The 27341-nt window shown below is 43.2% G+C and overlaps 1 protein-coding gene across 17 annotated transcripts in view; it reads left to right on the top strand.

The window, feature by feature from the left end:
• bcl9l (bcl9 like) overlaps positions 1-27341 on the top strand; it is a 429368-nt gene that overhangs the window by 377216 nt on the left and 24811 nt on the right. For 15 of the 17 annotated variants that reach the window (XM_060923531.1, XM_060923530.1, XM_060923520.1 and 12 more), the window contains one exon: positions 22821-22946. Coding sequence is in view for 13 of the 17 variants with exons in the window: in XM_060923520.1 (XP_060779503.1) it covers positions 22821-22946 (126 nt within the window). In the remaining 4 variants the exon portion in view is untranslated. The remainder of the gene's footprint in view (positions 1-22820; positions 22947-27341) is intronic. The other 2 variants (XM_060923533.1, XM_060923529.1) reach the window with 1 other exon arrangement.

Consider the following 27341-nt stretch of genomic DNA (forward strand, 5'->3'; position numbering starts at 1 on the left):
GTTGAGTGAAAACCTCCTTCCATCAGCAAGGGCATTGAAGATGAAACGTGGCTGGGTCTTTCAGCATGACAATGATCCCAAACACACCGCCTGGGCAATGAAGGAGTGGCTTCGTAAGAAGCATTTCAAGGTCCTGGAGTGGCCTAGCCAGTCTCCAGATCTCAACCCCATAGAAAATCTTTGGAGGGAGTTGAAAGTCCGTGTTGCCCAGCAACAGCCCCAACACACCACTGCTCTAGAGGAGATCTGCATGGAGGAATGGGCCACAATACCAGCAACAGTGTGTGAAAACCTTGTGAAGACTTACAGAAAATGTTTGACCTCTGTCATTGCCAACAAAGGGTAAATAACAAAGTATTGAGATGAACTTTTGTTATTGACCAAATACTTATTTTCCACCATAATTTGCAAATAAATTCTTTAAAAATCAGACAATGTGATTTTCTGGATTTTTTTTCTCATTTTATCTCTCATAGTTGAGGTATACCTATGATGAAAATTACAGGCCTCTCTCATCTTTTTAAGTGGGAGAACTTGCACAATTGGTGACTGAGTAAATACTTTTTTGCCCCACTGTATCTTATGGTGTGGCTTCTTTTAGTTTAGCCAGTAGCTTGTTGGCTAGCTTGCATAGCTAGCTTGTTAGCATCAAAGTTATTAGGTGTGTTCCAGCTGTACTATTCCAGCGGCCAGGCTTCACTATTCCTGCGGCCAGGCTTCACTATCACCACCCCTTTCCCTATTTATGGACTAGCTGGGAGTTAGGCGGAGTCAGGCGCTGACAAGATGGTGATGCCCATAGCCTCCTTATTTGAGCTTCAAACCTGCTTTTCAGAAATCCTACAAGTGACATCACAGAGGCTTTGTCCATTATTTTTTACAGTCTATGGCCTAGCCAGCATCTACAGCCATTAGGCCCATGACACATTTATTTCAAACTTCAAAAACGGCATGCAAAGGTAATGCAGGCAAACTTGTCACTTACAGTGAATATAAAAAGTGTGCACACCCTGTTAAAATGATAGGTTTTTCTCATTTTAAAAAAAAATTAGGCCATGATAAATCATTTCAAAACTTTTCCCACCTTTAATGTGACCTGTAACCTGTACAATTCAATTGTAAAACAAATAAATCTGTTAAGGGGAAAAAAATTAAAAATGTACACTAAGCTGGTTGCATAAGTGTGCACACGCTTAAAAACTAATACTTTTTTTTGAAGCACCGTTTGCATTCAGCATTCAGTCTTTTTGGGTAGGAGTCTATCTGTCTGCCACATCTAGACTTGGCAATATTTGCCCACTCTTCCTTGCAAAAGCACTCCAAATCTGTCAGATTGCAAGGGCATCTCTCGTCCACAGCACTCTTCAGGTCACCCCACAGATTTTCAATTGGATTTAAGACTGGGCTCTGCCTGGGTCATTCCAAAACTTTTTTGGGGTCATTGTCATGCTGAAAGATGAAATTCTTCTTCAGCTTTCTAGCAGACACCTGAAGGTTTTGGGTGAAAATTGACTGGTATTTAGAATTGTTCATAATTTCCTCCACCTTGACTAAAGCCCCTGTTCCAGCTGAAGAAAAACAACCCCAAAATATGATGCTACCACCACCATGCTTCACCTTGGGTATGGTGTTCTTTTGGTGATGCACAGTGTTGCTTTTGTGCCAAGCATACCTTTTGGAGTTGTGGCCAAAAAATTCAACCTTGGTTTCATCAGACCATAGCACATTTTCCCACATGCTTTTGGGAGAGTTTTTGTTTGTTTGTTTGTTTGTTTGTTTGTTTGTTTGTTTGTTTGTTTGTTTGTTTGTTTGTTTGTTTTTGTTTTTTTGCAAAATTTAGCCAGGCCTGGATGTTTTTCTTTGACCCTGCCTCATAGTCCAGACATATGGAGAATACGGGAGATGGTTGTCACATGCAGTACACAACCAGTACTTGCCAGAAATTCCTGCAGCTCCTTCAATGTTGCTGTAGGCCTCTTGGTAGCCTCCCTGACCAGTTTTCATCTTGTCTTTTCATCAATTTTGGAGGGACGTCCAGTTCTCGGTAATGTCACTGTTGTCCCATATTTTCTCCAAGAAAGATGACTATCTTCACTGTGCTCCATGGTATATCTCATGCTGTGGAAAAAATTTTGCACCCTTCTCCTGACTGATACCTTTCAACAATGAGATCCCTTTGATGCTTTGTAAGCTCTCTGCGAACCATGGCTTTTGCTGGATGATGCAACTGAGTAAATGCCTGAACTTTATTTGGGGTTAATCAGAGTCATTTTAATTGATGACAGGTGTGTACCCAAAAAGACTGAATGCTGTAATTAAATCCAAAGGTGCTTCAACGAAGTATTAGTTTAAAGGTGTGCACACTTATGCAACCAGCTTATTGTATGTTTTTTTTTTTATTTTGTATGTTTTCCCCCTAACAGATTTGTTTGTTTTTCAATTGAATTGTACAGGTTATAGGTCACATTAAAGGTGGGAAAAGTTTTGAAATTATTTGTGGTCTCATGTTTTGTTTTGTTTTTTACATCAGAAAGACCTATCATTTTAACGGGGTGTGTACACTTTTTATATCCACTCTATCTGTGCTGACTCTCATAAAATACTTTGTCTAGAAATAGATAAAATAAATCACAATTCCACCTTACCTTTTAGACCAAACTTCATAACAACTTTAGCGCTTTTAAGAACAGCATTTTCTTTCATAATTTGTAATTCTTCATCACTTATGGTGACAAAACGATTGGCTGGCACTTTGCCAAATCGCTCAAGGTGATTATTGAGAAATAGTCAGAATTTCTCGACCAATCAGTGTGTGCAATTTTCTATAATCACCTGTGTATTTATACTAAATTGCATTATGGACTTTTTTATCAGGCAATTGCAATGGGGGTGTAATTCCATCTTCAAGAAGAACAATGATCCAAACCATACCTGCAATTACTTAATTGACCATTTATGATATGGCAATCTCAGTCTGCTGACCTACACCCCATTGATAAGCTCTAGAGCAGTGGTTGTCAACCAGTATACCATGGCACACTGATTGGTTAATCAGTGTGGCATGAGGCAAAGTGAAGTATGCCATGCAATTTTGAGGAACCTAATGTGTGTTTATTCAGGCTTATGAAATAGCATTTTTAAATACCCCAAAGACACTGATTCTTAATTATAAACGTCTGTAGGTAGTCACTTATTTACAACTTTACAATTTTTAAAAAGTCTAAAAGGCCTTTAGTTCCATTCTCAGTTTGATTTCTAAAATAAATTTAGGCCTGGAACAGCAACTGGAAAGCAACCAGAAAAGACGGTCACTCTAATTGTTCCACATTAGAGTTCCAGTTCCACATTACAAAGGTAAAGGCTTGGGGGACTGTTAATGTTTGTTAGCATTAGGAGCTAAATAGCAATGAGCTACCATGGCCAAGTCTCCTACCATAATTGATGTCCTCCAGCCAGTATTCATGACAGGCATGCATCATGTAGAAAATAAAAGAGATAATTAATGGAGTAATTAATTTTTTTTTTTTTATTTTAGTGGCACAGAGCCCCATACATAATATGTGGAGAATATGGTAATGCATCAACCTGATTTTTGATGGCTTTTGACTGTACAACGTTCGTACGTACAAACATATGTACAATCAATGAACTTGTACCACCACAGGGTACCCAACCGTAAGTGCAAGGCAACGCATCTCATAAACACTTAACCACCGGACAACGAAATTTGTATCTTTATTTAGATAACATAGATGGGTTTTTATCTCATGTTTATATTTAATTTGTGGTTTTTTTTTTTAAATAGCATGGGATTATTTACATTTTATGGAAAATATTCATGACAGTTTCATATAAGACTAGTTAAAACAGTTTTATTAATCCAATAGCTTGTTGGATAGTTGACCATTTCTGTTATGCAAAGGCAGTAGACAAATGTAAGTACAGGAAGAGTTGTATTAAACACACTAGCAAACTGGTCCAAAATGTAGACGTAGACAAAGGCAAAGTCGAAAAACAGGCAGTGGTCCAGTGAGACACAGACAGGATATCAGAGATAATACAATACTCACAGTCCAAAACCACAAACACAGTAAAAACCAGAAAAGCGAAACAAAATAAAAAGCTTTCGCAAAGTCTGTGTTACTAAGAGTCCTTATATGTATGCGCTCTGAGCTCTAATCAGTAACAGGTGCATGCTAATTAGTCTTAATGGCATGCATGCACTTTGCAATTTGCAGCTACATGCTTCCGAGCTCCAAAGCACATGGATGTGAAAGATGTAACCAAACAACTGTTTGACATATAAACTTGGATATTCAATCATAACTATATATTAATGATGTAAAGTCAAAACGCTGGTTCACTGCTGAACACCAGACACCCAGCAGAATCATGCCATATTAAATCATAATAAATGTCATGATGATGCTTCTGGCGCATGGTATGTAGTGTCAAAGAAAGGAATAAATATGTATTCATAACTGCAATGTGTATCTCATTATTGGTATTACTGTCACAAGACAATGCAGCAGTTTATTGATGTGAAATACACTACACAAATCGATGGTTTATATGCTATAATATTATTATCCTATTCAGACTATGTACCCTTATAAATATTTTGCTCATACACTTATCAGGAGCTCTGCTTTTAGGCAGTGCCTAAATATTTGTATTAGTATGTTGCTGTTCATGATGCCACACTATGTCAGACAAGTTCTTGTTCTGATGCACTTCAGTGCATTTTTAATAAGTAATGATTACCTGTCTGATTTAACTATCTGTTTGATAATTTTTTGACGATCTGCTGTCATGCAATATGGGTCAAATCTCAGTTATGACATTATATACTTTGATAATGCGCATGAAATTCTTCATAATCAATAACCAATTTTAACTTGGTGTGCCTTGATGTTCTGGTTTGACCTTTGATGTGCCTTAGCCCCAACAAAGTTGAAAACCTCTGTTCTAGAGGGAGGTAAAGATTAGAGTCAATAAGAGTGGAACTTGGACCCTGGAGGATCTAGAGAGATTCTGTATTGAGGAGTAGTCTCAGATTTCATGCTCTGTAGTCTCCGATCTCATGAAGCATTATAAGCAAAGATTCAGTTTTGATATAATGCAGGGGTAGACAAAGCCTGTAGCCTGCACCCAGTAACCTGGGTGGCCAGATTACATGTCTGGGCAATTAGTATTTATTTCTAGTTGCACCACAGACAAGTAGTTTCAGTGGGTTCTATTAACTTTTGCAGAGAATATTTTCATGCGATGTGAGTTTAAACATAACACAATTCAGACTGTGCAGTAAGTTGGTTCTTATATTTCTTGGTGGAAAACTATATATTGCTGTGTTTCTATTATATACATTTTTAAATTATTGATGCCAGCACTTCAGAATTTTATGAAATGTAATGAAGTTCGAATTACATAACTCTAAAGAGGCTTTTAATTTGAAATGACAGATCCAGGAAGTGTAGACATGTGGTGATGCTTAGCCAAGACATGAGGGAGAAGGAAAAGAAGAGAGAGAAAGGTAGATTTAACAAGCAAACATTAAGTTGGGTAGAATTTACAGTTAAATAAACATTTACAGTGTATTCTCTATTGATGTTCATGGCCAACGAATTATTAATATTAATAATATAGCATGGGCGGCACGGTGGTGTAGTGGTTAGCGCTGTCGCCTCACAGCAAGAAGGTCCTGGGTTCGAACCCCGGGTCCGGCGAGGGCCTTTCTGTGTGGAGTTTGCATGTTCTCCCCGTGTCCGCGTGGGTTTCCTCCGGGTGCTCCGGTTTCCCCCACAGTCCAAAGACATGCAGGTTAGGTTAACTGGTGACTCTAAATTGACCGTAGGTGTGAATGTGAGTGTGAATGGTTGTCTGTGTCTATGTGTCAGCCCTGTGATGACCTGGCGACTTGTCCAGGGTGTACCCCGCCTTTCGCCCGTAGTCAGCTGGGATAGGCTCCAGCTTGCCTGCGACCCTGTAGAAGGATAAAGCGGCTAGAGATAATGAGATGAGATGAGATAATATAGCATGAAATAATGGTCCAGCTAACGTTAGGTAGGTAATGTTAGGTAAACTCAGTGAATCATACAGTGGTGCTTGAAAGTTTGTGAACCCTTTAGAATTTTCTGTATTTCTGCATAAATATGACCTAAAACAACATCAGATTTTCACACAAGTCCTAAAAGTAGATAAAGAGAACCCAGTTAAACAAATGAGACAAAAATATTATACTTGGTAATTTATTTATTGAGGAAAATGATCCAATATTCCATATCTGTGAGTGGCAAAAGTATGTGACCCTCTACAATTAGCAGTTAATTTGAAGGTGAAATTAGAGTCAGGTGTTTTCAATCAATGGAATGACAATCAGGTGTGAGTGGGCACCCTCTTTTATTTAAAGAACAAGGATCTATCAAAGTCTGATCTTCACAATAGATGTTTGTTAGTGTATCATGGCACGAACAAAGGAGATTTCTGAGGACCTCAGAAAAAGCGTTGTTGATGCTCATCAGGCTGGAAAAGGTTACAAAACCATCTCTAAAGAGTTTGGACTACACCAGTACACAGTCAGACAGATTGTTTACAAATGGAGGAAATTCAAGACCTTTGTTACCCTCCCCAGGAGTGGTCGACCAACAAAGATCACTCCAAGAGCAAGGTGTGTAATAGTCAGCGAGGTCACAAAGGACCCCAGGGTAACTTCTAAGCAACTGAAGGCCTCTCTCACATTGGCTAATGTTAATGTTCATGAGTCCACCATCAGGAGAACACTGAACAACAATGGTGTGCATGGCAGGGTTACAAGGAGAAAGCCACTGCTCTCCAAAAAGAACATTGCTGCTTGTCTGCCGTTTGCTCAAGATCACGTGAACAAGCCAGAAGGCTATTGGAAAAATGTTTTGTGAACAGATGAGACCAAAATAGAACTTTTTGGTTTAAATGAGAAGCGTTATGTTTGGAGAAAGGAAACCACTGCATTCCAGTATAAGATCCTTATGCCATCTGTGAAACACAGTGGTGGTAATATCATGGTTTGGGCCTGTTTTGCTGCATCCGGGCCAGGACGGCTTGACATCATTGATGGAACAATGAATTCTGAATTATACCAGCAAATTCTAAAGGAAAATTCCAGGACATCTGTCCATGAACTGAATCTCAAGAGAAGGTGGGTCATGCAGCAAGACAACAACCCAAAGCACACAAGTCGTTCTACCAAAGAATGGTTAAAGAAGAATAAAGTTAATGTTTTGGAATGGCCAAGTCAAAGTCCTGACTTTAATCCAATTGAAATGTTGTGGAAGGACTTGAAGCGAGCAGTTCATGTGAGGAAACCCACCAATTAGCTGGAAGAAAAGCGCTCTTTTATTGTATTAAAAAGGTGTAAATGAGGTGCAACGGGGTGCTCAGCATGCTGGTGCGGTGCTCTTGGGTGCATGGTGGTGGCTGGATGGTTGGCTCTCACTGGGTGGAGTGCGGGAGGGTTCGATCACAGCGTGCATGGTGCTCTTGTCTGGGCTGTCTCTGAGCACAAGAAGGGAGTGAGTCCGCATGCATAACGAGAGAGCGCTTACTTGACTGTGGTTTGCTGCGTCTGCTTCTTATACTTCCCTGGAGCCTCGTGGAGCATAGGCAATCAGCATGCTTCAAACATGCAGAGTTAGTGAGCTGTACCCTCTGGGCATGTGTGCACCACTGGTCCAAAACTTTGGTGGTGTTGAACTGCCGCGGTGAACCATGGCAGGATAGAAGGTGCTGTCTTTTCAGCACCACTGGAGCAGCATAGTGATGAACACTTGCCTGTTTGGAGGCATATGCTGGTGGTACATCGCAGTACCCACAGTACCTCAGCTCTGAGCCTGCAGCAGTGAGTAATTGGGTCCAGAGCACAAACTTCCAGGAGAGGCTATCTGCATTGCCCTGCACAATGTTTAACCTGGAAAGATAAGTCTTGTGAGGAGAAGAACCATCTAGTTAACCATCTGTTGGTGTCTTTGGGATATCCACTGTAGTGAAGTGTGGTCCATAATCAGCACAAAGTGGCATCCCATCAGGTAGTAGCATAGATCCTCTAGCTCCCACTTGATGGCCAAGGCTTCATGCTTGATGGCAGCATAGCACCGTTCAACAAGGGTCAGCTTGCAGCTGGCAAATATGATGGGATGTTCTTCGCTGTCAAAGTTTTGGGAGAGAATTTTCCCTAGGCCCATCTCTGAGGTGTCTGTGTGGGAGGCTGAAGTCAGGGTTCCTCAGCACTGGGGAGATGGTGAGTGTGGCCTTGAGGTTCTCGAAGACTTGTTCGGCCTCCCCGTCCAACGCATCTTCTCTGGCTCACCTGTCCTGGTGAGATCTGAAAAGGGGGATAAATTAGGTACAGAGTGTCTGTAGTACCCTGCCAACCCCAAGAAGGTGTTCAGTTTCCTAGTCATTGCATAGCTATAGACTTCTGTTGGGCTTGGGTACTACAAAAACTGGGCTGGACAAGGAGCTGGAGGATTCCTCTCTGACCCCCATCCTGGAGCAGCCTTGTGACTTCCTCTTCTCAATAGCCTGGCAACAAGCCTCTGGGACCTGGTAGGGCTGTAGGCAGACAATAGTGCCTGGAGGGGTCTTTGTCATGCTGTAACCGATACATCCTCCCGAATGTTGCAGAGATCATGTCCTCAAACTGGTCCTTCAACTCCTACAGGTATTGTTGTTGGGCAAGAGTCTTCCCCAATATGGACCCACTTGACTGACCTAGAGAGGGAACAGAACATGCTGTGAGGGCAGGCTGAGATTCTATCCATTGCTTCAATAAATTGATATGGTAAAATGATATGGTTGTGTAGGTGCATGTTTACCTGGCTCCTGCAGGCAGTAGTTGACAAGGTCTACTCTTTCGACCACGGTGTAGGGGCCTTGCCAACATACCAGGAACTTGCAGTTAGCACTGGGGAGGAGCAGGAGCATACAATCTCCCGGTTTAAACTCACTGGGTTGAGCAGGTTGGTTGTATGTGCATTGCTGCTCTGCCTGGGCCGCTTACAGGTGCTCCTTTACAATGGGCATGACTTTGTTAATCCAAACCTGCATGTCTTGGATGTACTCAACCACTGTTCTGAAGGGCGATGGCTGCTCCTCCCAGGCCTGCTTGGCAATGTGCAGCGGGCCCCTAGGTCTTCTGCTGAACAGGAGCTCAAAGGGGGTGAACCTGATGGATGCTTGAGGAGACTTCTGAATGGCAAATAGGACACAGGATAAGAGTAGTCCCAGTCTCACCTCACTTCGTCTAACACCAGATGTGGCATCTTCTTCAGGGTCTGGTGTTCACCCAGACTGTCTGTTAGCCCTTTTCCACCAAATCAGTTCCAGGGCTGGTTCAGGGCCAGTGCTGGTTCACAACTCGTTCAACTTGTGAACCAGCTGAGAACCAGTTTGCTTTTCCATAGCTCGGGGTGCTAAGGGGAGCCACGTCATTACGTCACTGTATACATCAGTTACGTCGCTGTATTTGCATAAACCTTGGCGTGAACATCGAAGCAACAACAACACGGAGAAGAAGAAGAAGCAGCAACAACAATAATAATGGATGACTGCTGCTTTATTGCATCCATGATATCTCGTCACTTATTTAAAAATGGTGTGGCGCCCTCTCGTGGTCTTGCTATTGTTGTTGGTCTTAACAACTCTGCCCCCCCCCCCCCCGCCCCCCGCTGACGTAAGCAGTTCTTTCCTCTAGCCCAGCAAAGAGCTGGTGCTACCCTGGAACCAGTTTTTCTGGCCCAGAGCCAGTTCTTTGTCAGTGGAAACAGAAAACCCGGTTCCAAATTAAGCACTGGCCCCGAACCAGCCCTGGAACTGATTTGGTGGAAAAGGGCTATGTTTGGAGGTGTCATATAGTCCACTAGCAACAATATATAATTGTGGACTTGGGTAGCGGCCCACCCTCTCAAATCAAACATCTATGATGGGCAGAGGGATGATGGTGGCTGGGGCTAACTTTTGTGGGGATGTCCTCTGGCACTGGGGGCATGGCCGGATGAAGTTTGTCACCTCTGCTACCATGCCTGACCAGTGAAAGTGGTCTCACAGCTTTTCCAAGATGATGTGGGCTCCCAGGTCATCCCTGAGTGGGTGGGTGTGGGCCAGGTGCATGAAGGCATCAACCTTGGACTGGGGAATGACGGAGGTTGAGGGTCTCTCCACACCTGATGCAGCAGTAATATAGCAGCCCTTTCTTAACCAGATAGTAGGCTACTGGAAGCTCATCCTGTGGTTGTTGTTTAACTCTGTCAATCTCTTGCACATGGCCCCAGCAGTGTTTGAGGTGGTCATCAGCATTCTGTTCCCTCCTGAAGTTCCTTTCCCTGGCAGCTTGCTGAGACAGAACAGAGGGAGGGTTAAGGGGGTGTTAGGCTCATCTTCCACCTCAGCGTCAGTAGTGCGGTCCTCATCTTGGACCAGAAAGGTGGGTGGTGGTGGTGGTTGACTGTGTTGGCATTGATCTGATCTCTGATTTTCCTCTCTGAGATGGGGATGGTTCAGGAAAGCCTGGCCAATCTCTCCCAACAAGCAGTGGCACCAGCAGTTCAGGAACCAGCCTTACCAGCAACAGCCACCCACCCCGGTGACTGTCGATCCAGGGCTCAGCTGCGGGAACCACTCAGATGCATGTACGCAGGTCACCGCCAGGTTACTTCAGGGCTGGAGGGTTTTGGGAAGGATAAAGGACTGGAACAGGGTGATGGTGCTCCCCAAGTCCAGCAGTGTCATCACAGGGTTCCAATTGAGCCTCATGTTGACCATATCTGGGCTTGTAGGTGACTGTGAGTGGATGACATACCCAGTTAGCCAGGGCTTCCTGGCCTAGAGAGGAATTCTTTGGTCGGACTCAGTGGGCATGGGTTCATTGAGCTACAAGGATTGTGTTATGCTCATCTCTGTGGCTGGCTGGGTTGGGGTGGTGGTGGGTCACCAAGGTCTTTCACACCAGGTGACCCACTTGGAACCCATCTTCTCTCCTCTCCCCATTTATTGGGTGGTCAGACCACACTCCAGGGTGACTACTATGTCCTGCAGGGTGTCAGCAGCTTTCATGCCTATAGCTTGCCTTACTCAGCCTAGGAGAGCTCTCAGGACCCGGTCCATGGTGATTCTCTCCAGAACCTCCATGGAACCACCTTAGCAGGGCATCCATCTGACCCTGGGGCTCTTAATCAGGATGGTAGACCTAGCGCTGGAACTGAGAGGCAGCTCAATTGGAGGAGAGGCCACACCAGGTCAGGACCTTCTCACAAAGTGTGGTGTAATTGGCTGCCTCATCATCGGAGAGGGTGTGGTAGGCTCTCTGGGTGTCTCAGGTGAGGAGTGGAGCGATATTGTGGGCCCAGTCTCTTATTGGCCAGCCTTCCTTATGAATCACATGTTTGACGGTGCCCAAGAATGACTCAATGTCATCCTCCCTGGTGCACTTGTTCAGGAGGCACAGGGCATTGAAAGCTTGGTTGGGGAGAGGAGTACTGACTGCTGGTGTCAGCTGCCGGAGGGTCAACAACACCTGAGTTATAATGTCGAGGCCATGGGCCATCTCCTGGGACAGCTGGCTTTGCTGTAGGTTGGCCTCAAGGAGATGTTGGATGATGGGGGTCACTAGAGCTTACAGGCTTACCAGTGTAAGCTCTTCTAGGGTGGAGCTGGAAAACAGACACAGGAGACACCTGGTAGGTGGAAGAAAAGCGCTTTTTTATTGTATTAAAAAGGTGTGAATGAAGTGCTGTGGGGTGCTCAATGTGCTGGTGCAATGCTCTTGGGTGCGTGGTGTAGGCTGGATGGCTGGCTCTTGCTGGCTGGAGGGGTGTGTTGATCACAGTTTGCATGCTGCTTTCATCTGGGCTGTCTGCAGGCACAAGAAGGCAGTGAATCCAAGCACATAATGAGAGAACTTGTGTGACTGTGGTTTTGCTGCATCTGCTTCTTATACTCCCTGTGCTGTCCTTACTGCAGCATAGCAACTGTAGCTATACAGCCAGTTAAACCCTGATGCAATGATGAGGAGTCTGCGATGTAGTTAACATTGACGTTGTTTACTGAAGCTTCCGACATTACATGACAGGGTGAAAACTGTAACAAAAAATAAAGTTTGACTGTTTTAACATTAGGCTCAACTTCACATAAAGTTTGATGAAATATTTTTGTACATACATGTAAATAAAAACGATCTTTTTAAACTATTTATTATCTTCCCTTTCAGCTTTTAACATAACTTAATCTATCATTTATTAACTTAACAATGAGTTTTACTTACGACTTTGCTTCTAGTGCCGCTCATGGTCAGAATTTACGTTTGCTAGAACTGTTTTCAACTGGTCAGAACAAGGCAGGAAGCAACCGTTGCTAAGCAGAAATGGCAGGAACAAGTATCAAAATAAAAGTGCTATTCGTTCTCAGTGTGTCATTATAAAAGTCTCCATATATATCGCCCTACTGGCAACACACTCCCCATGAACCTCGTGGAAGGGAGGTAATCCGCACACTCCAGCCATGCAGTTGGTGGGCCCTGCCCTCTGGCCATATGCACACCTCTGGTCCAAAACACGGGTGGTGCTGAACTGCCATGGTGAAGCGTGGTGGGATGGAGAACGCTGTGTTTACAGTACCATTGGACTGGCATGCTGAGGAGCACTTGCCTGTTTGGAGGCATGTGTTACTAGTATGTCAACACAGTCCCTTCAATAAATATCAAATAATTCCCAAAGATGTTTATTTGATTGCATTTTCAACTGAGATTTTAAAAATATTTCTCCAAGAAGAGAAAGATGCCTGATCTTGTCTGTGAAGGTTCTCAGTCATTCAGGTCATAGTAAACTGTAGGTGCCAAAAAAGGCAACTGGACTTGCTTGAAATTCTTGAAGACGTTTCACCTCTCATGAAAGGAGGTGATGTAGCGTAGTGTATTTTACGTCATAAATTGCTGCATTGTCTTGTGACATTGATGCCAATAATGAAATATGTATCACAGTAATGAATACATATTTATTCCCTTCTTTGACACTGCATGCCATGTGCCAGAAACAACACCACAACATTTATGGTGTGACTCTGCTGGGTGCCTGCTGTTCAGCAGTGAACCAGCACTTTCACGTTACATCATTACTATATAGTGATGATTGAATATTATCAAACTTAAGAACTCGCCAATATCGATCTGCAGTAATTGCTATTGAACTATACAATAATTGTTTCCACAAGTATGCAGAGTCAGAAATCGTTCAGGTAAAAAGCATACAATGCAAAGATACATTGCCCACAATGAAAAAAAACCAGGATAAAAACCTTTGGGAACAAACCTAGTGGAAAACATTCCCCTCAACCGAATGGAACCTATGAGCCCCAAGGGTGAGAGCTGCAATCTTTATATTTCAAACTTGATATGTCAAACAGTTGTTTGGTTACAACTGTCAATTGTACAACAAGCTAGTAGACTAATAAAACTGTTTCAATGAATTTCATATGTAACTGTCATGAATATTTTCCGTAAAATGTGTTCATAAATAATGTTGCATTGTTTTTTTAAAAAGCAGATTTAAAATAAGCACTGGATAAAAACCCATCTATCTTATGTGAATGAAGATACAGATTTTGTTGTCCAATGGGCAAGTGTTTATTTGTTCTCCCACATTCTTGCTTACTTTTTGTTTTTCTTCTGCATCACTCTATAAAAAACAGACTCATTTAAATTAAATGCAAGCTTTGGAGTCACTGTGTCACTTCACACCACTCAACAGTGTCCAAGGGGTGACTCATTTATGTAAACTGATGAAAAGAGGATGCAGAAAAAGTCAGCTCTTTATCTCTCCTCACTGCCAACACTGTATGCACAGGCTATTGACATCACAAGCTAACGTCACGCCCCCTTGCATACATATATTTTCTTAGTCTGTTTCTCAAATATTGTCTGGTTGTTTGGTGTTTAAGGTTGTGAAATACTGAGTGATATTTTCTCATCTACCATACCAGTGTATACGGAGATATTTTGAGACCGGAAAAGACCAGTGCCAAGTTTTCCAAAAGCATAGCAGCACAAACATCATTGTTAAATGGTAGAGTGAGCAGCATAACCTTCTCTCTCCTAGTTAAGACACCCTTAGCATTAAGAGGCTTTTGGGAAACCCATCGCAGACCAGTTTGCTTATATATATATATATATATATATATATATATATATATATATATATATATATATATATATATATATATCAGAGTTCTAACCAGACCAAAATATCAGCATGGTGACACCAGTCATAATGGCCGGAGGTTCAGGGGCCGCCTTAGGCCCCCGAAAGCTCATGGGTTCTACCTGCTTGGAGATGCATTCTAGTGCATTTTCTGGCACTTGTAGGCCTCCCTGAAAGTCACTTTTTTTTTTGGTAATGAGAGATTTTTTTTGCCAAAAGTTGCTATGATTGTTTTTGATTGAAGACTTATTATAATTAATCTTCAATGTTATTGGTGACATTTATGCAATAAGAATGAAACAACCAGTTGATGTTCACCAAGTGACAGCTTTATTTTCAACTTCAGCCATTCAATTGCAATACATGACAATCCAGATCTAACTCGGGGACCGGCGTGTATTACGTTCATGGCGTGTAAGCACCGCTTAACACAGATGGCACTTTACCATGAACACAGCATAAGGAAGGAGGTAAACCAGACTAGCATGATCAGTGACAATCTCCACACGGAACTACTTGGGCAGCTGTGCACCAGCCGCTTATGTGGACTGGGAGTGGAGTATATCCGAATGTAGAACATTCGCATGGTGGCGTGCCATCACCGCCGTGTGGGGATAACAAGAGAAAATCAAACAAAAGACCATGTTTTCAAGATTGACAAGTTTTTTTTTTATTAGGCATATTAGGTGAAAGTTTAAATTCAATCCAAATACTTGAAACTGGTCTCCACTGAATTCAAAATTGAATGCTAAACAACATACTTTTTACAGAATTAAAATATGTTTATCTGTTCTTGAGATATTACAAATCATAGATTGAAGAAATATTAGCTGACATAATATTATGTAATAATACATAATAACAAGAAATAAGCTGACATATGTAATAGCGTGGTCCAAAATGGGCCTCATTAATAAATGAGATCAAATCAGAATTACTTTTTTAATCCCCGGGGGGGGAATTCAAATTTGCTACCAAGCTCCTGAATCAAAGAAGAAGTAAATATCTAAAAATAGAAGATAAAATCGTCTGAAAGAAGAATAAATAAAAATAAAATAAATTTAAATAAGTTCAATAAATTAAGTAAAAGCAAAATTGTGATTTTATATACAATGATTCCTATATATACACATATTGCACCTGAGTTAAGGATACAGTATACACAGTAAAACAGTTTACCACAGTTATACAGTGGCATTGTACAGCTTGACTGCAACAGGTAGGAATGATTTCCTGTGTCTCTCAGTTGTGCAGCATGGAAGAATCAGCCGTTTACTGAATGTGCTCCTGTGGCTGATCAGCTCCTCATGTAGAGGGTGGGAAGGACAGTCTAAGATTTTTATTTTGGACAGTGTCCTCTTCTCTAACACCACTGTCAGAGAGTCCAGTTCCACGCCTACAACATGGACGGCCTTCCTGATGATCTTATTGAGTCTGTTAGTGTCCTTCACCTTCAAGCCGCTGCCCCAGTAGACGACAGCATACAGGATGGCACTGGCCACCACAGACTCATAGAACATCCGCAGCATCGTTTGGCAGATGTTGAAGGACCTCAGCCGTCTCAGAAAATAGAGACGGCTCTGGCCCTTTTTGTATACAGTGTCCACGTTTTTGGACCAGTCCAGTTTATTATCCAAGTACACCCCCAGGTACTTATATTCCTCCACCACGTCCACACTGACCCCTTGGATGTTAACAGGGTTCACTGGAGCCCTGATTCTCTTCAGCTTGACCACCAGTTCTTTCATCTTAGTCACGTTGAGCTGTAGGTGGTTCTTCCTGCTCCACGTGACAAAGTTGTCCACCACCATCCTGTACTCACTCTCATCACCACCAGTAATACGTCCAACCACTGCAGAGTCATCAGAAAATTTCTGGAGGTGGCAGGTCTCCATGCAGTAGTTGAAATCAGTGGTGTAGATATTAGGGGTGGTGGAGGTGTGGTGAGATAAGGATCCACAAGCAGAACACAGACAGTAATCCAATAAATAAGGTGCTTTAATCCAGGGAAAAGGGTGTGGCAAAAATAGTCCAGTTAAAACTGCCTCAAGCTTGAGGGGGTCCATCTGGATCCTAGCTGAGGAGATGATGAACCCCAAAAACAAGACAGAGCTCTGGTGGAATTCGCTCTTTTCCACCTTGACAAACAGCTTGTTTTCTAGCAGGCGCTGGAGGACCTGCCAGATGTGGCCCCGATGTTCCTCCAGGGAGCGAGAGAAGATCAGGATGTCATCCAGGTACACGAAAACGAAGATGTTAAGAAAGTCCCTGAGGACGTCGTTGATGAGTGCCTGGAAGACTGCGGGCACATTGGTCAGGCCGAAAGGAACCACGAGGTACTCGTAGTGGCCAGTGGTGGTGTTAAAGGCCGTCTTCCACTCGTCCCCCTCCCTGATCCTGACGAAATAGTAGGCATTGCGTAAGTCCAACTTGGTGAATATCTTGGCTCCCTGGAGTCGTTCAAAGGCCGTAGTCATGAGCGGTAGGGGGTAGCGGTTCTTGACCGTGAGGTCGTTGAGACCTCGATAGTCAATGCAGGGGCAGAGCAACTTGTCCTTCTTTTCCACGAAGAAAAATCCCATCCCTGCTGGGGAGGAGGAAGGGCGGATGATCCTAGCTGCCAGAGACTCGGGGATGTACTTCTCCATGGCTTGCCTTTCAACGGAAGAAAGAAAGTAGAGTCGCCCTTTGGGTGGTGCCGTCCCAGGCAGGAGATCGATTCCACAGTCATAGGGTCTGTAAGGAGGGAGGGACACTGCTTGGGTCTTGCTGAAAACAAGTCTTAAGTCCAGGTATTCCAGAGGCACGTGAGAGAGGTCGGGAAACTTGTTGGCTGAAGGCTGCAGTGGTTTGGTGGGAGGCAGAGTGGAGTTCAGGCAGGAAGCTAGGAAGGAATGGCTCCAGCCTAGGATGGTGTTATCGGCCCAGTTTAGGTGGGGGTTGTGCTGCGTTAACCAGGGTAGTCCTAGGATGATGGGTATGTGGGGGTTGTTCATGATGTGGAGTTGGATGGTTTCAGAGTGGTTGCCGGAAATCCTCAGGGTGAGTGGGGCAGTAAGGTGGGTGATGGTGGTCAAGCCAGTGCCATTGAGTGTCAGGACTGTGAGAGGGACGTCGAGGGCGAGTAGCGGAATTCCCAGATGCTTGGCGGTGGCGGAGCAGATCAGGTTCCTGTCTGCCCCTGAGCCAACGAGGGCCTGGAGATGGTGATGCTGTTTGTCATGGATGATGATGATAGGGAGTAATAGTCGATCAGTGGGGGGCTGGTTCCGAGTGTTGCCCACCAGGGCCCCTCGATTCACTGGTGGTCTCGTTCCCTTTAGTGGGCAGGTTCAGCAGATGTCTCCTTGCTGACCGCAGTAGAAACAGGCCCCTGTGCTCTGCCGGCGCTGTCGTTCCTCTGCTGACACCCGTACCTGGTCTACTTGCATGGGTCCGACGGACGAGGTGGGAGGTGGAGAAGAGGTGAAGCTGGGGTGAGTCTTCTCTCTCCTCCATTGCTGGAACCGGGTGTTGATACGGTTGGCGAGGTCCATGAGACTGGAAAGGTCCGACAACAGTTCCCATGAGACCAGTTCATCCTTAATGGCGTCCGACAAGCCATGCAGGAATGTGTCGACCTGGGTGCTCTTGTTCCAACTGCATGATGCTGCCAGTGTCCGGAGCGCGATGGCATAGTCCGAGGTAGACCGGAACCCCTGCCGCAGCTCCATGAGCTCTCTAGCCATCTCCCGGCCTGACAGAGAGCGGTCGAAAGTTCACCTCATCTCCTCGGAGAAATCATTGAAACAGGAACAAAAGAGTGCATTGGCGTCCCAGACCGCTGTTCCCCACTCTCTGGCCTTACCGGTGAGGAGCATGATTGTATATGCTACCCGGGAGCGTTCTGTGGGGAAAGCCAGAGGTTGCAGCTCTTGGATCAAAGAGTATTGAGATAGGAATGATCTGCAAGTACCTGGTTCTCCATCGTAGGACTGAGGTGCTGGAAGTCTGGGTTCACAGAGAAGAGCTGAAGTAGGAGACGGCTGGGCAGGGGTAGGCATGGCTTGATAGCGCTGCATCTGTGTGGTGAGGAGATTGAGTGAGTTGGACAGGGTGGCGAGGTTCTGGGTGATCTGCTGGAGGTCTTGTTGATGGGTCCCTTTCTGCTGGATGGCCATTCCAGAGTTCCGCTGGATCCATGTTGGCCAAAACGTACTGTTAGGGGTGGTGGAGGTGTGGTGAGATAAGGATCCACAAGCAGAACACAGACAGTAATCCAATAAATAAGGTGCTTTAATCCAGGGAAAAGGGCTTGGCAAAAACGTGACAAAAACAAATGGCAAAAATAGTTCAGGTAAAAAGAGACAAAAAACGACAAAAACACAAGACAGACAAGGACAAAAACGCCAGAGTAAAAAAAAACATAAACAAGAAAAAACCCTGAGTGCAAAAACCATGAACTAGAAAAAACCCTGAGTGCAAAAACCATGAACTAGAAAAATAACTTGAGCAAAAACCATGAAACGCAATAAAGGCACAGAAACGGCTAGAATAACGAAACGAGATGTTCTGGCAAAGTCAGGGTCTGAGAACGGCTTATTTATACACAGGAGAGAGAACCAGGAAGTGAAATGCAGGCTAGATGGAATTCCTGTCCCGGATCCGGATTATCGCTGACCTGGGAGATAAGTAATCTCCGGAGTGGAAGTCTAGGGCGGAGCATGACAGTAGAGAGTGAAAAGGAAAGGAGAAAGGACAGTCCCTTGCGGAGCCTCGGTGTTGCTGATCACTCTGTCCGACGCACAGCATTGCAACCGCACGTACTGTGGTCTGCCAGTCAAATAATCCACAATCCAGGACACCAGTGGGGCATCCACCTGCATCGCTGTCAACTTCTGACCCAGCAAAGCTGGCCGGATGGTGTCAAAAGCACTGGAGAAATAAAAAAACATGATCCTCACAGTGCTGGCTGGCTTGTCCAGGTGGCCGTAGACTTTGTTGAGCAGGCAGATGATTGCGTCCTCTACTCCAAGACAGGCCTGGTAGGCGAACTGAAGGGGGTCAAGAAGTGGTTGGACCATAGGCCAGATCTGCTCCAGGATGAGTCTCTCAAGGGTCTTCATGATGTGTGACGTCAATGCCATGGGCCTGTTGTCTTTGAGGTCACTGGGACGTGGCTTCTTCGGTACAGGGACAAGGCATGACATCTTCCACAGCACGGGGACCCTCTGAAGACCCAGGCTCATGTTGAAGGCATGCTGAAGTACTCCACTTAGCTGGAGGGCACAAATGGTTTTTCTTAACTTTATTTTTCAAAATATTTACATGGAAATTGGCAGGCACATAGATGGTTGCATACTGAATACAAAATTTGAAAAATTAGTAAAAACCAATTATGCAAAGTGGCATTTAATTAGTATCAATTATAATAATTAGGGTTTTTTTTAAATGTTAAATCAGTACACTTAATCAAGTAATAAAAGATTATTTCTAATACCCTCTTTGTGCTCTGTAGGACTTTGTATTTCTCAAACGTAGGTGCTCCTCATGTTTATATTAAAGAATATAAACTATTCTTATTTCAATTAATATTCACAGCTTTCAACACTAACCTCAAAAAAACTGTGATCCACATCCAATAAACAATTCCAGTTAATTGACTTGATACTGAGACTCGCGTTTCTGATTTACAGTTTTTAAAAAGATCTCAATATCTTCAAAACAACTACAGTTATATTCTAAAATACTTATTTATTTACAGGAATTGGTTTGATTTGAAAAAATAAGTCCATAAAGCTATGAAAACTCACCCTAAAATTTCCTGTGAATCATAACATCAAAACTAGCTCATGGAAAATTTTACTGAATACTTCATCAGAAACAGTGAGAGCTAGAGAACATCCCTATAAAAGTTATCTCATTGATATTCACAAATAACCCAGTTGGAAACCAATCAGAAGAGAGCCTCACCGCTTTCCCATGACTCAAAAGGCACCTGTAGTTTCCCGACGTCCAGTGCTTAATTTGTGAAGTGGGAGGTCCTGGAACGCCAAATATTTTCAAATACATTTTCGTGAGAGCCATATATAAAAAGTGACGCTGAATACAACTAAAATGCATTTTTACGTATGACCAACAATTTGAGTGTAATATATTCTTTTTGATAATGAAGAGGCTCTTGACATGCCGTCTTCCTCCTGTCCCCCGCTGAATATTTTGACGCAAACGTAGCTTGGCGTGTTTCGAAGTGCCGCTTTATTTCATTGTTTCATCAATGCAATCTTGTCATTGTATAGGCCTATTGGACACAAAGCAGAACCTCTCACCCCACAAAGGCGAATTCCTCTGTCCATTCCTGTTGAAATGTACGGTAGCCTACCAGTCACCTTTTTTCCCTTTTCGCCATGTTCTTTGTCAAAAGGCTTTGCTTTGCGGACAGCTAACTGACTTTTTCATTAAATGGAGGTGTACTTCTTGATCTCAATGTGAGCTGATTAATCTGCGAGCCAGATGCAGTCACCAAAAGAGCCACATCTGGCTCCCGAGCCATTGCAGACCCCTGCGTTAAGGCAACAACTGGATCAACAATTAACAAATCAAACACAGGGTACAATATATTGATGGCCATAATAAAACACAGCAGAGTAAAGACTTAATCTTGCTTGTGTATCTGACTGAGATTATAAAGAAAGTAAATAAATAAAACGGTCCTGGCACTTGCACCCACAACGCAGCCCCATAGACTGTAGAATGCATTTGAACAATAGACCTACAGTACCACGTGTCGACCGACCCGGCAGTGGCCCCGCTTGGCAAAAAATAATAATAATAATAATATCAGACATTATGATCTTAGAAAACGCTTTAGTGACGAACAGTTACAGACAGTAATATGTCGTGATATTATGTTATAAAATATTATTTTTTATTAGGCTATATATTAAATTATATATTAAATTTATCTTCTAAAATAACAGACTGTACTCATATCACAACCGGTTTATTTCACCATTGGAGATCAGATCACACAAGACATGAGTTAAATGACTCATTTTAAGGATTTAAGTAGGGTATTTAAAAGCATAGCCTAGGATTTCAAGCATATTTCAAGTTTAAAAGCAGTGCCAGCAAACATAAGTGCAATCAATTCAAGTAATAGTTAAGAAATAAAGGGTTTACAAAACAAGTTGGATAATTCATTTTAAGGATTCAAGTTTTACTATATTCCAAGGATTCAAGTAGCAGCCATATGTGCAATCGATTCAAGTAATGGGTAAGTAATAACGGGTTTTTAAAAAGTGACGTGAACCATTTTTTCTTTTTCAAGGAACACAGTTAATTATTTTCTTAAGTAATAACGAGTTGACATGTAACTTTTTTTTTTTCAGGGCAGCGATCCACCTACCTTTCTTGTTTTTTTGCCATTTTTTCCACAGCGCAAGCTAACGGCTACAAAAAACCCGGTGTTCTATTGAGCGGAAGTATACACCCCATGCCCCCCCCCGCATAGATTTTGTGGATGTCATAGGAGAGAAATCAACAACAGATATCAAAATCAAAACCGAACACTAAACAAATTTTTATTTACTTATTTATTTAATTTATTGTTTGATTTTTTTTCCCTTTGTGATGGTCACGGAGGTGATCTGATCCATTTAAATAGCTGCCAGAACACCGAATGAAATGAAAATAGCTGCCAGATCCGACGACGGAGGTTCCGGCTCTTGTTCCGTCATGTTCCGGCTCAAATTAAGCCCTGCCGACGTCTCATGAGCAGAGAGTGTACCCTGTTGTACCAGCTTCAACCTGCTGTTACTCCCAAAGTACTGAACAGATCTTAATGAGAGAAATTTATTTGCAAAGCAGAGATTATAAGCTTTTTAATGATGGTATTCATGATAGAAAATATTCAAGAGTTAAGCAATGACAGATTTGAAAACTTAGATGATTGTCTGTATGCACAATTTTCACACCGCGGTCAGCGAGTGTCTGATGTGCCCATTCTTATTAGTGTAGCAGCAACTTCTACAGGCGTGTCGGCAATATTGTGGGTGTAGTGGTGAGGAAACATTGCATATCGGCCCGATACACTGAAAAGGCCTAGTTAGAACCTTGATATTTTATATGCACTGTCACTAAAGAGTAATGGGAAATTTGTCTTGAATCTATGTATTTTGTTAATGCTATACACTTCACAATTCTTCACAAGAATGTAGCAGGACTAATTCTCAGTATCTGAATATTTGAATCTTATTTAAGCAAGATAGCAGGACTGGCACATAGTGTTTGGGAAAAGCCCAAATGGAAATGGGATTGGTTGTTACCTGGTAAGGACAGGAATTGCACTGTAAACAATTGTGGGCGGGTACTGTGGACATTTTTTCTAAACTGATCCAAATACAGTGGGCTGTATGTAAAACATGTTAGGGCTTTTTTGCTGGGTTTTCTCTGATATACTCTGTTGTATGAACACACTACCCATATAGTTTTTAATAAAACTTCTCTGTGAGTGAAAATTGCAACCTTGTGTTTTAGGTTGTGCTTCCTGGCATGTCATTCACACAAGCATGTCATTTAATTAAGGGTTTAATATTGTGTTTTATTGGTGTTATCCAGTAGAGGGCACAATACGCAGAAAGCGCCGGTGTGTGCTGGAGAAGAAGCAGCCTTACAGTGGAGATGAGTGGTGCTCAGGTGCTGAGGCTGAAGAAGAGGAGGAGAAACCATCCACCACTGCTCACAGTAAGTTGAGTCCCAGAGTTTTACTACAAACTACACACATGAACCCACAAAAACTCAGTCCATTAATTAGTTATGTGTCTGCAGGAAAGACACATCCAGTGCCTTAATATTGTTTTATGATTAGCCATACAAGTTTCTTAATAAAGACCTGTTACTCATATGTCAGGTTGTAGATGCCTTGGCTTCCTGACCAGCAGTTGTTAACCAGGTGGTACTTCTGGTTTAAGATGGCTTTCATCCTAGGGGAAAAAAAGATGGTGACATTAATTAGGCTCTTCATCATCATCTGTCATCGGGCGAGCCGGTGACTTGATAAGATATCCTATCCCAGACCCGCCGGTCGAGCATAGCTGCTCTGAGTTGATCTTCCTTCAACCCTATCTCTCGCTCGAGGACCGTTTTCAGAGTGGTACGTGGTCGACCAACTTTGCGCTTCGCCTCAGGCTCCCACAAGAGAACTTGTGCGGCAGGTTGATCGTGACGAAACACATGGCCGCACAATGCCAGACGGCGTTTGGCGATTATGGTCGAGAGGCGTGGTAGGGAACCGTACAGGTGGTCGTTTGTCCAATGGTCCTGCCAGCTGATGTTGAACACTCTGCGGAGCACGCGGGTGTACGTGCCATCCAAGGATTGCTCTTGTGCTCTTGTTAGAGACCAAGACTCGGATCCGTGGAGAAGAATGGATTCGACTGAGGCCTTGAACACTCTGACCTTTGTGTCTCTAGACAGCGGGGCAGCCCACATCTTGATTAGAGAATTTGGGGCGCCCCAGGCTTTGGCCTTTCTGGAGTTGATGTCATGAGCAGTGTTCATCCAACTGCCAAGGTATTTGAAGTCGTCCACCTTCTCGATAGTAGAGTTGTCAAGCGCGTGGAGAGATTGGTCCATAGAGGAATTTATATGCATCCATTTGGTTTTGCATGTGTTCAACTGAAGGCCAACTGATTTAGCAGCCAGTTCTACTCGGTGGAGAAGATCCTCGCCCGAATTCACAGAGTCCTTGAGAAGAGCAATGTCATCAGCGAAGTCGAGATCGGATAAATGGACAGCAGGGTGGTGAGAACTTCTATGGCGTTTAAGAGTGAGCCCATCATCCATGCGAAGGACTAAACGCAAGGTGTAATCAAGAACAATGATGAAGAGCAGAGGAGCTAGGGGGTCTCCTAGCTCTTAGGTACTTGATTTACTCTTAGGTACTTGATTTACAAACACTATTTCCAGAAAAGTTGGGATATTTTCCAAAATGCAATGAAAATGAAAATCTGTGATTTGTTAATTCATGTGAACCTTTATTTAACTCAAAGTACAAAGAAAAGCTTTTCAAAAAATTTGACAAACTTAATTGTATTTTGTAAATATAAAGGAAGTTAGAATTTGATGCCTGCAACACACTCAAAAAAAAGTTGGAATAGAGGCATTATTACCTTGCCCGGGACAGAGTCCACCAGGGGGTGAGGTATTGTTTTCGGTCGGGTTTGTTTCTTTGTTTTTTTGTAAACAATGTTACGGGAAAACAGCTGGACCAATATTCATGAAACTTTCAGGATAGAGGGGCATTGGTCTCAAATAGAACCTCCAAAATTTTGGGGGTCATCCAGCCAAAGTCAAGGTCACGGTGGCCAAAAAGGTTAAAAAAATAAATAAATAAAAATAAAAACTCTGGGCTCAGACTGCAGGAGCGCTGCCTCGGAAAGACTCCTCCCACAAACACTACCTGCCTCATTTGCATACACTGCTGTCATTGGATGGTTTCTTGGTTTGTGTACATATGCAAAGGAAGGGATTTTGGCCATGCCCATTTTAAACCCCATTGATAAAAACTTCCCCGCTCTGTTGATTTATTATTATAAATATAAATTATAAGTTATAAATAAATGGACTAGACTAAAGAAATCACTTTCAGACATGTTTATGCTTATTACAAAGGGAAAGTGCATTCCACTGAGCTCTAGCGCCGGGCCATTTCCAGGAAATAAGAGTTTCCGTCATGGCGACAGTGTGTGTATGTCAGCCTCGGTTCGGAGGTTTCAGTTTCGAAAACTGTAAGAGGAAAGGGTAGAATAATATAAAGTACAGACACTTGGTATATTTTACTTCTGTGATTTTTAAATTTTTCATTTTTGGATTATGCTTCATTTTTGTGGCTACTGTCTCATAGAGTAAATATGGGCACTGTGGGCACTGATGCATCCCCATATCATCACAGTTGCAGGCATTTGCACCTTTCTCTGATAACAAACTGGATGGATGTGTTCACCTTTTGCATGGAGAATTCAACCTCCGATTTTCCTGAAAACAAGCTGAAATGTGGACTCATCTGACCACACCACACGTTTCCACTGTCTTTTGGTCCATCTGAGATGAGTTCAGGCCCAGGGAAATCAACGGTGTTTCTGCATAGAATTGATGAATGGCTTCCTCCTTGTGTAATACGGTTTCAGGTTGTATTTCTGGATGCAGCAGCAAGCTCTGTTAAGTGACAAAGGTTTTCTGAAGTACTCCCAAGCCCATGTGGTTATATTTGTCACACTGACACGATAGTTTCTCAGGCAGTGCCTGAGAAACTGAGGGCTCAAAGGTCATGTGCATTCACCAGTGGTTTCTGGCCTTGCCCTTTACTCACTGAGATGGCTTCTGTAATGGAAATTTCTAATAAACACTTCAGAACGCTTAACAGTTGTCTTTTCAGTCATTTATTATAGTAGATCATATAAAGATATATAAAATAGGAAAGGAAAGAGAAGAATAGAAGAAGACATCACTTCTGATGATGCCGAGAGTACGCGCACTCTGAGTTGTGTTTTAGGAATGTTATCTATTATACTCTGAAAGCATTCGCTCACTGCTTGTGTCTTCACGTGATTGGCTCAAGATTTTCTTTGAAGCTTTGTTAAAGCGTGCACCTGGCGTGCTCTGGTATGTGCAGGCGGATGCGAGTTAGGGAGAGCTCAAGCTCCCTGCTTATTACCACCAAGGTCACAGAAAAGCGATTACAACATGTGGAAAAACATCTCTTCTTAGTAACTAAGCCACTTTAGTTCAACATACAGAAACAGAGAATAATAATGTTCATCCATTAAAATTCCCTCACATTCCCCCCTTTTTATCCTATAGGATAAATTGCTAAAAGGAAAGAAAAGAACTGTACACAGTTTCAGTGATAAGAGTTCTCAGAGAGATTCGACTTAACACGTCATTGAGTGTACAGGGATAATGCTAAGGCTGTTTTTATAAGACATAAACATCTTAAATGAATGCTAGCAAGCCATATACATAGATCAGGAATAATAGAACAGGAAACAATCATAATGAAAGTGTTTTAAGTTAGGGCTAGTTTCATGTTAACTGTGCTGATGTCATCGAATGGTGGGTTATAGTCTTCGTGTGGGTTTGGAGGCCAGTCAGGTAAGTCGTCTGAGTCTATTTTCACCATCTGGTAACCAATATTTGTCAGCTGCCTCTGAAACACAGACATACAACATTGACAGAAAACAGGGAGCAAACATAGCATCACAATCACTAAGCCCAGGACCAGTATGGTGGATAGAATCAGAGTCAGAGTCTTCCATCCACTGAACCAATGCCACCAGCTGTCTTTGTCTCCTCCATGTTCGTCTGCTCGTAATTGTTCAGCAACCTTGCGCATCTTGTTCAGTGCCTCAGTAATGTTACCGAGTTAACCCTTGCCCTTCTTAACGTGTATTGGTGCTCAGAGGGCGGGCACGCCCTATCAGCCCTTGTCCCACCTCACCGGGACTTGGAGGAAACTCAAAACCCTAAGACTTATCTATCAGCTAGACACTGAAATACTCTTCCCTATTGAGGGTGCGTGCGTGATTGATGTGATACTCGCACTGTTCCATGCAGTGATGCCTTTCTTCCTCACGAGCTTTAGTCAGCGTCTGGTCACTTAGGCCTTCCTTTTCCTCCTGCTCAGCCGGTTCAGGAACCCTCCTGCAGCGGCTAGCGTGGATTCACGTCACTCTGCCTGTGACCTTCACTGCCGTTGGGGTCGTGAGCAGGACCTGGAATGGGCTATTCCACCGTGGCTTGTTCCACTTGGTTTGTTGGAAGTCCTTTACCACGATCCAATCCCCTGGTTGTAGATCATGCAGAGGTCCCTCAGCAGGTTTGGGAAGTGCTTCTTTACCTGTTTGTGGATAGATTTCAAAGCAGAGGACAATGTTGCACAGTAATTCAACATTGCATCATCACACAGTGTGGTGTCCAGCAGTGTTCCTTGAGCTGGCCCTATCCCCGTGTTGGGTACTCATCCAAACAGAATTTCGAATGGGCTTAACCCATGTTTAGGCCTAGTTTGCATCCTCATTTGTGTGAGTACTACAGGGAGGACCTTTGTCCATCCTGGCCCTGTTTCTGCACAAGCTTTGC

The sequence above is a fragment of the Neoarius graeffei genome, chromosome 6, assembly GCF_027579695.1.
Source record: "Neoarius graeffei isolate fNeoGra1 chromosome 6, fNeoGra1.pri, whole genome shotgun sequence".
In the NCBI taxonomy this organism is placed as follows: Eukaryota; Metazoa; Chordata; class Actinopteri; order Siluriformes; family Ariidae; genus Neoarius; species Neoarius graeffei.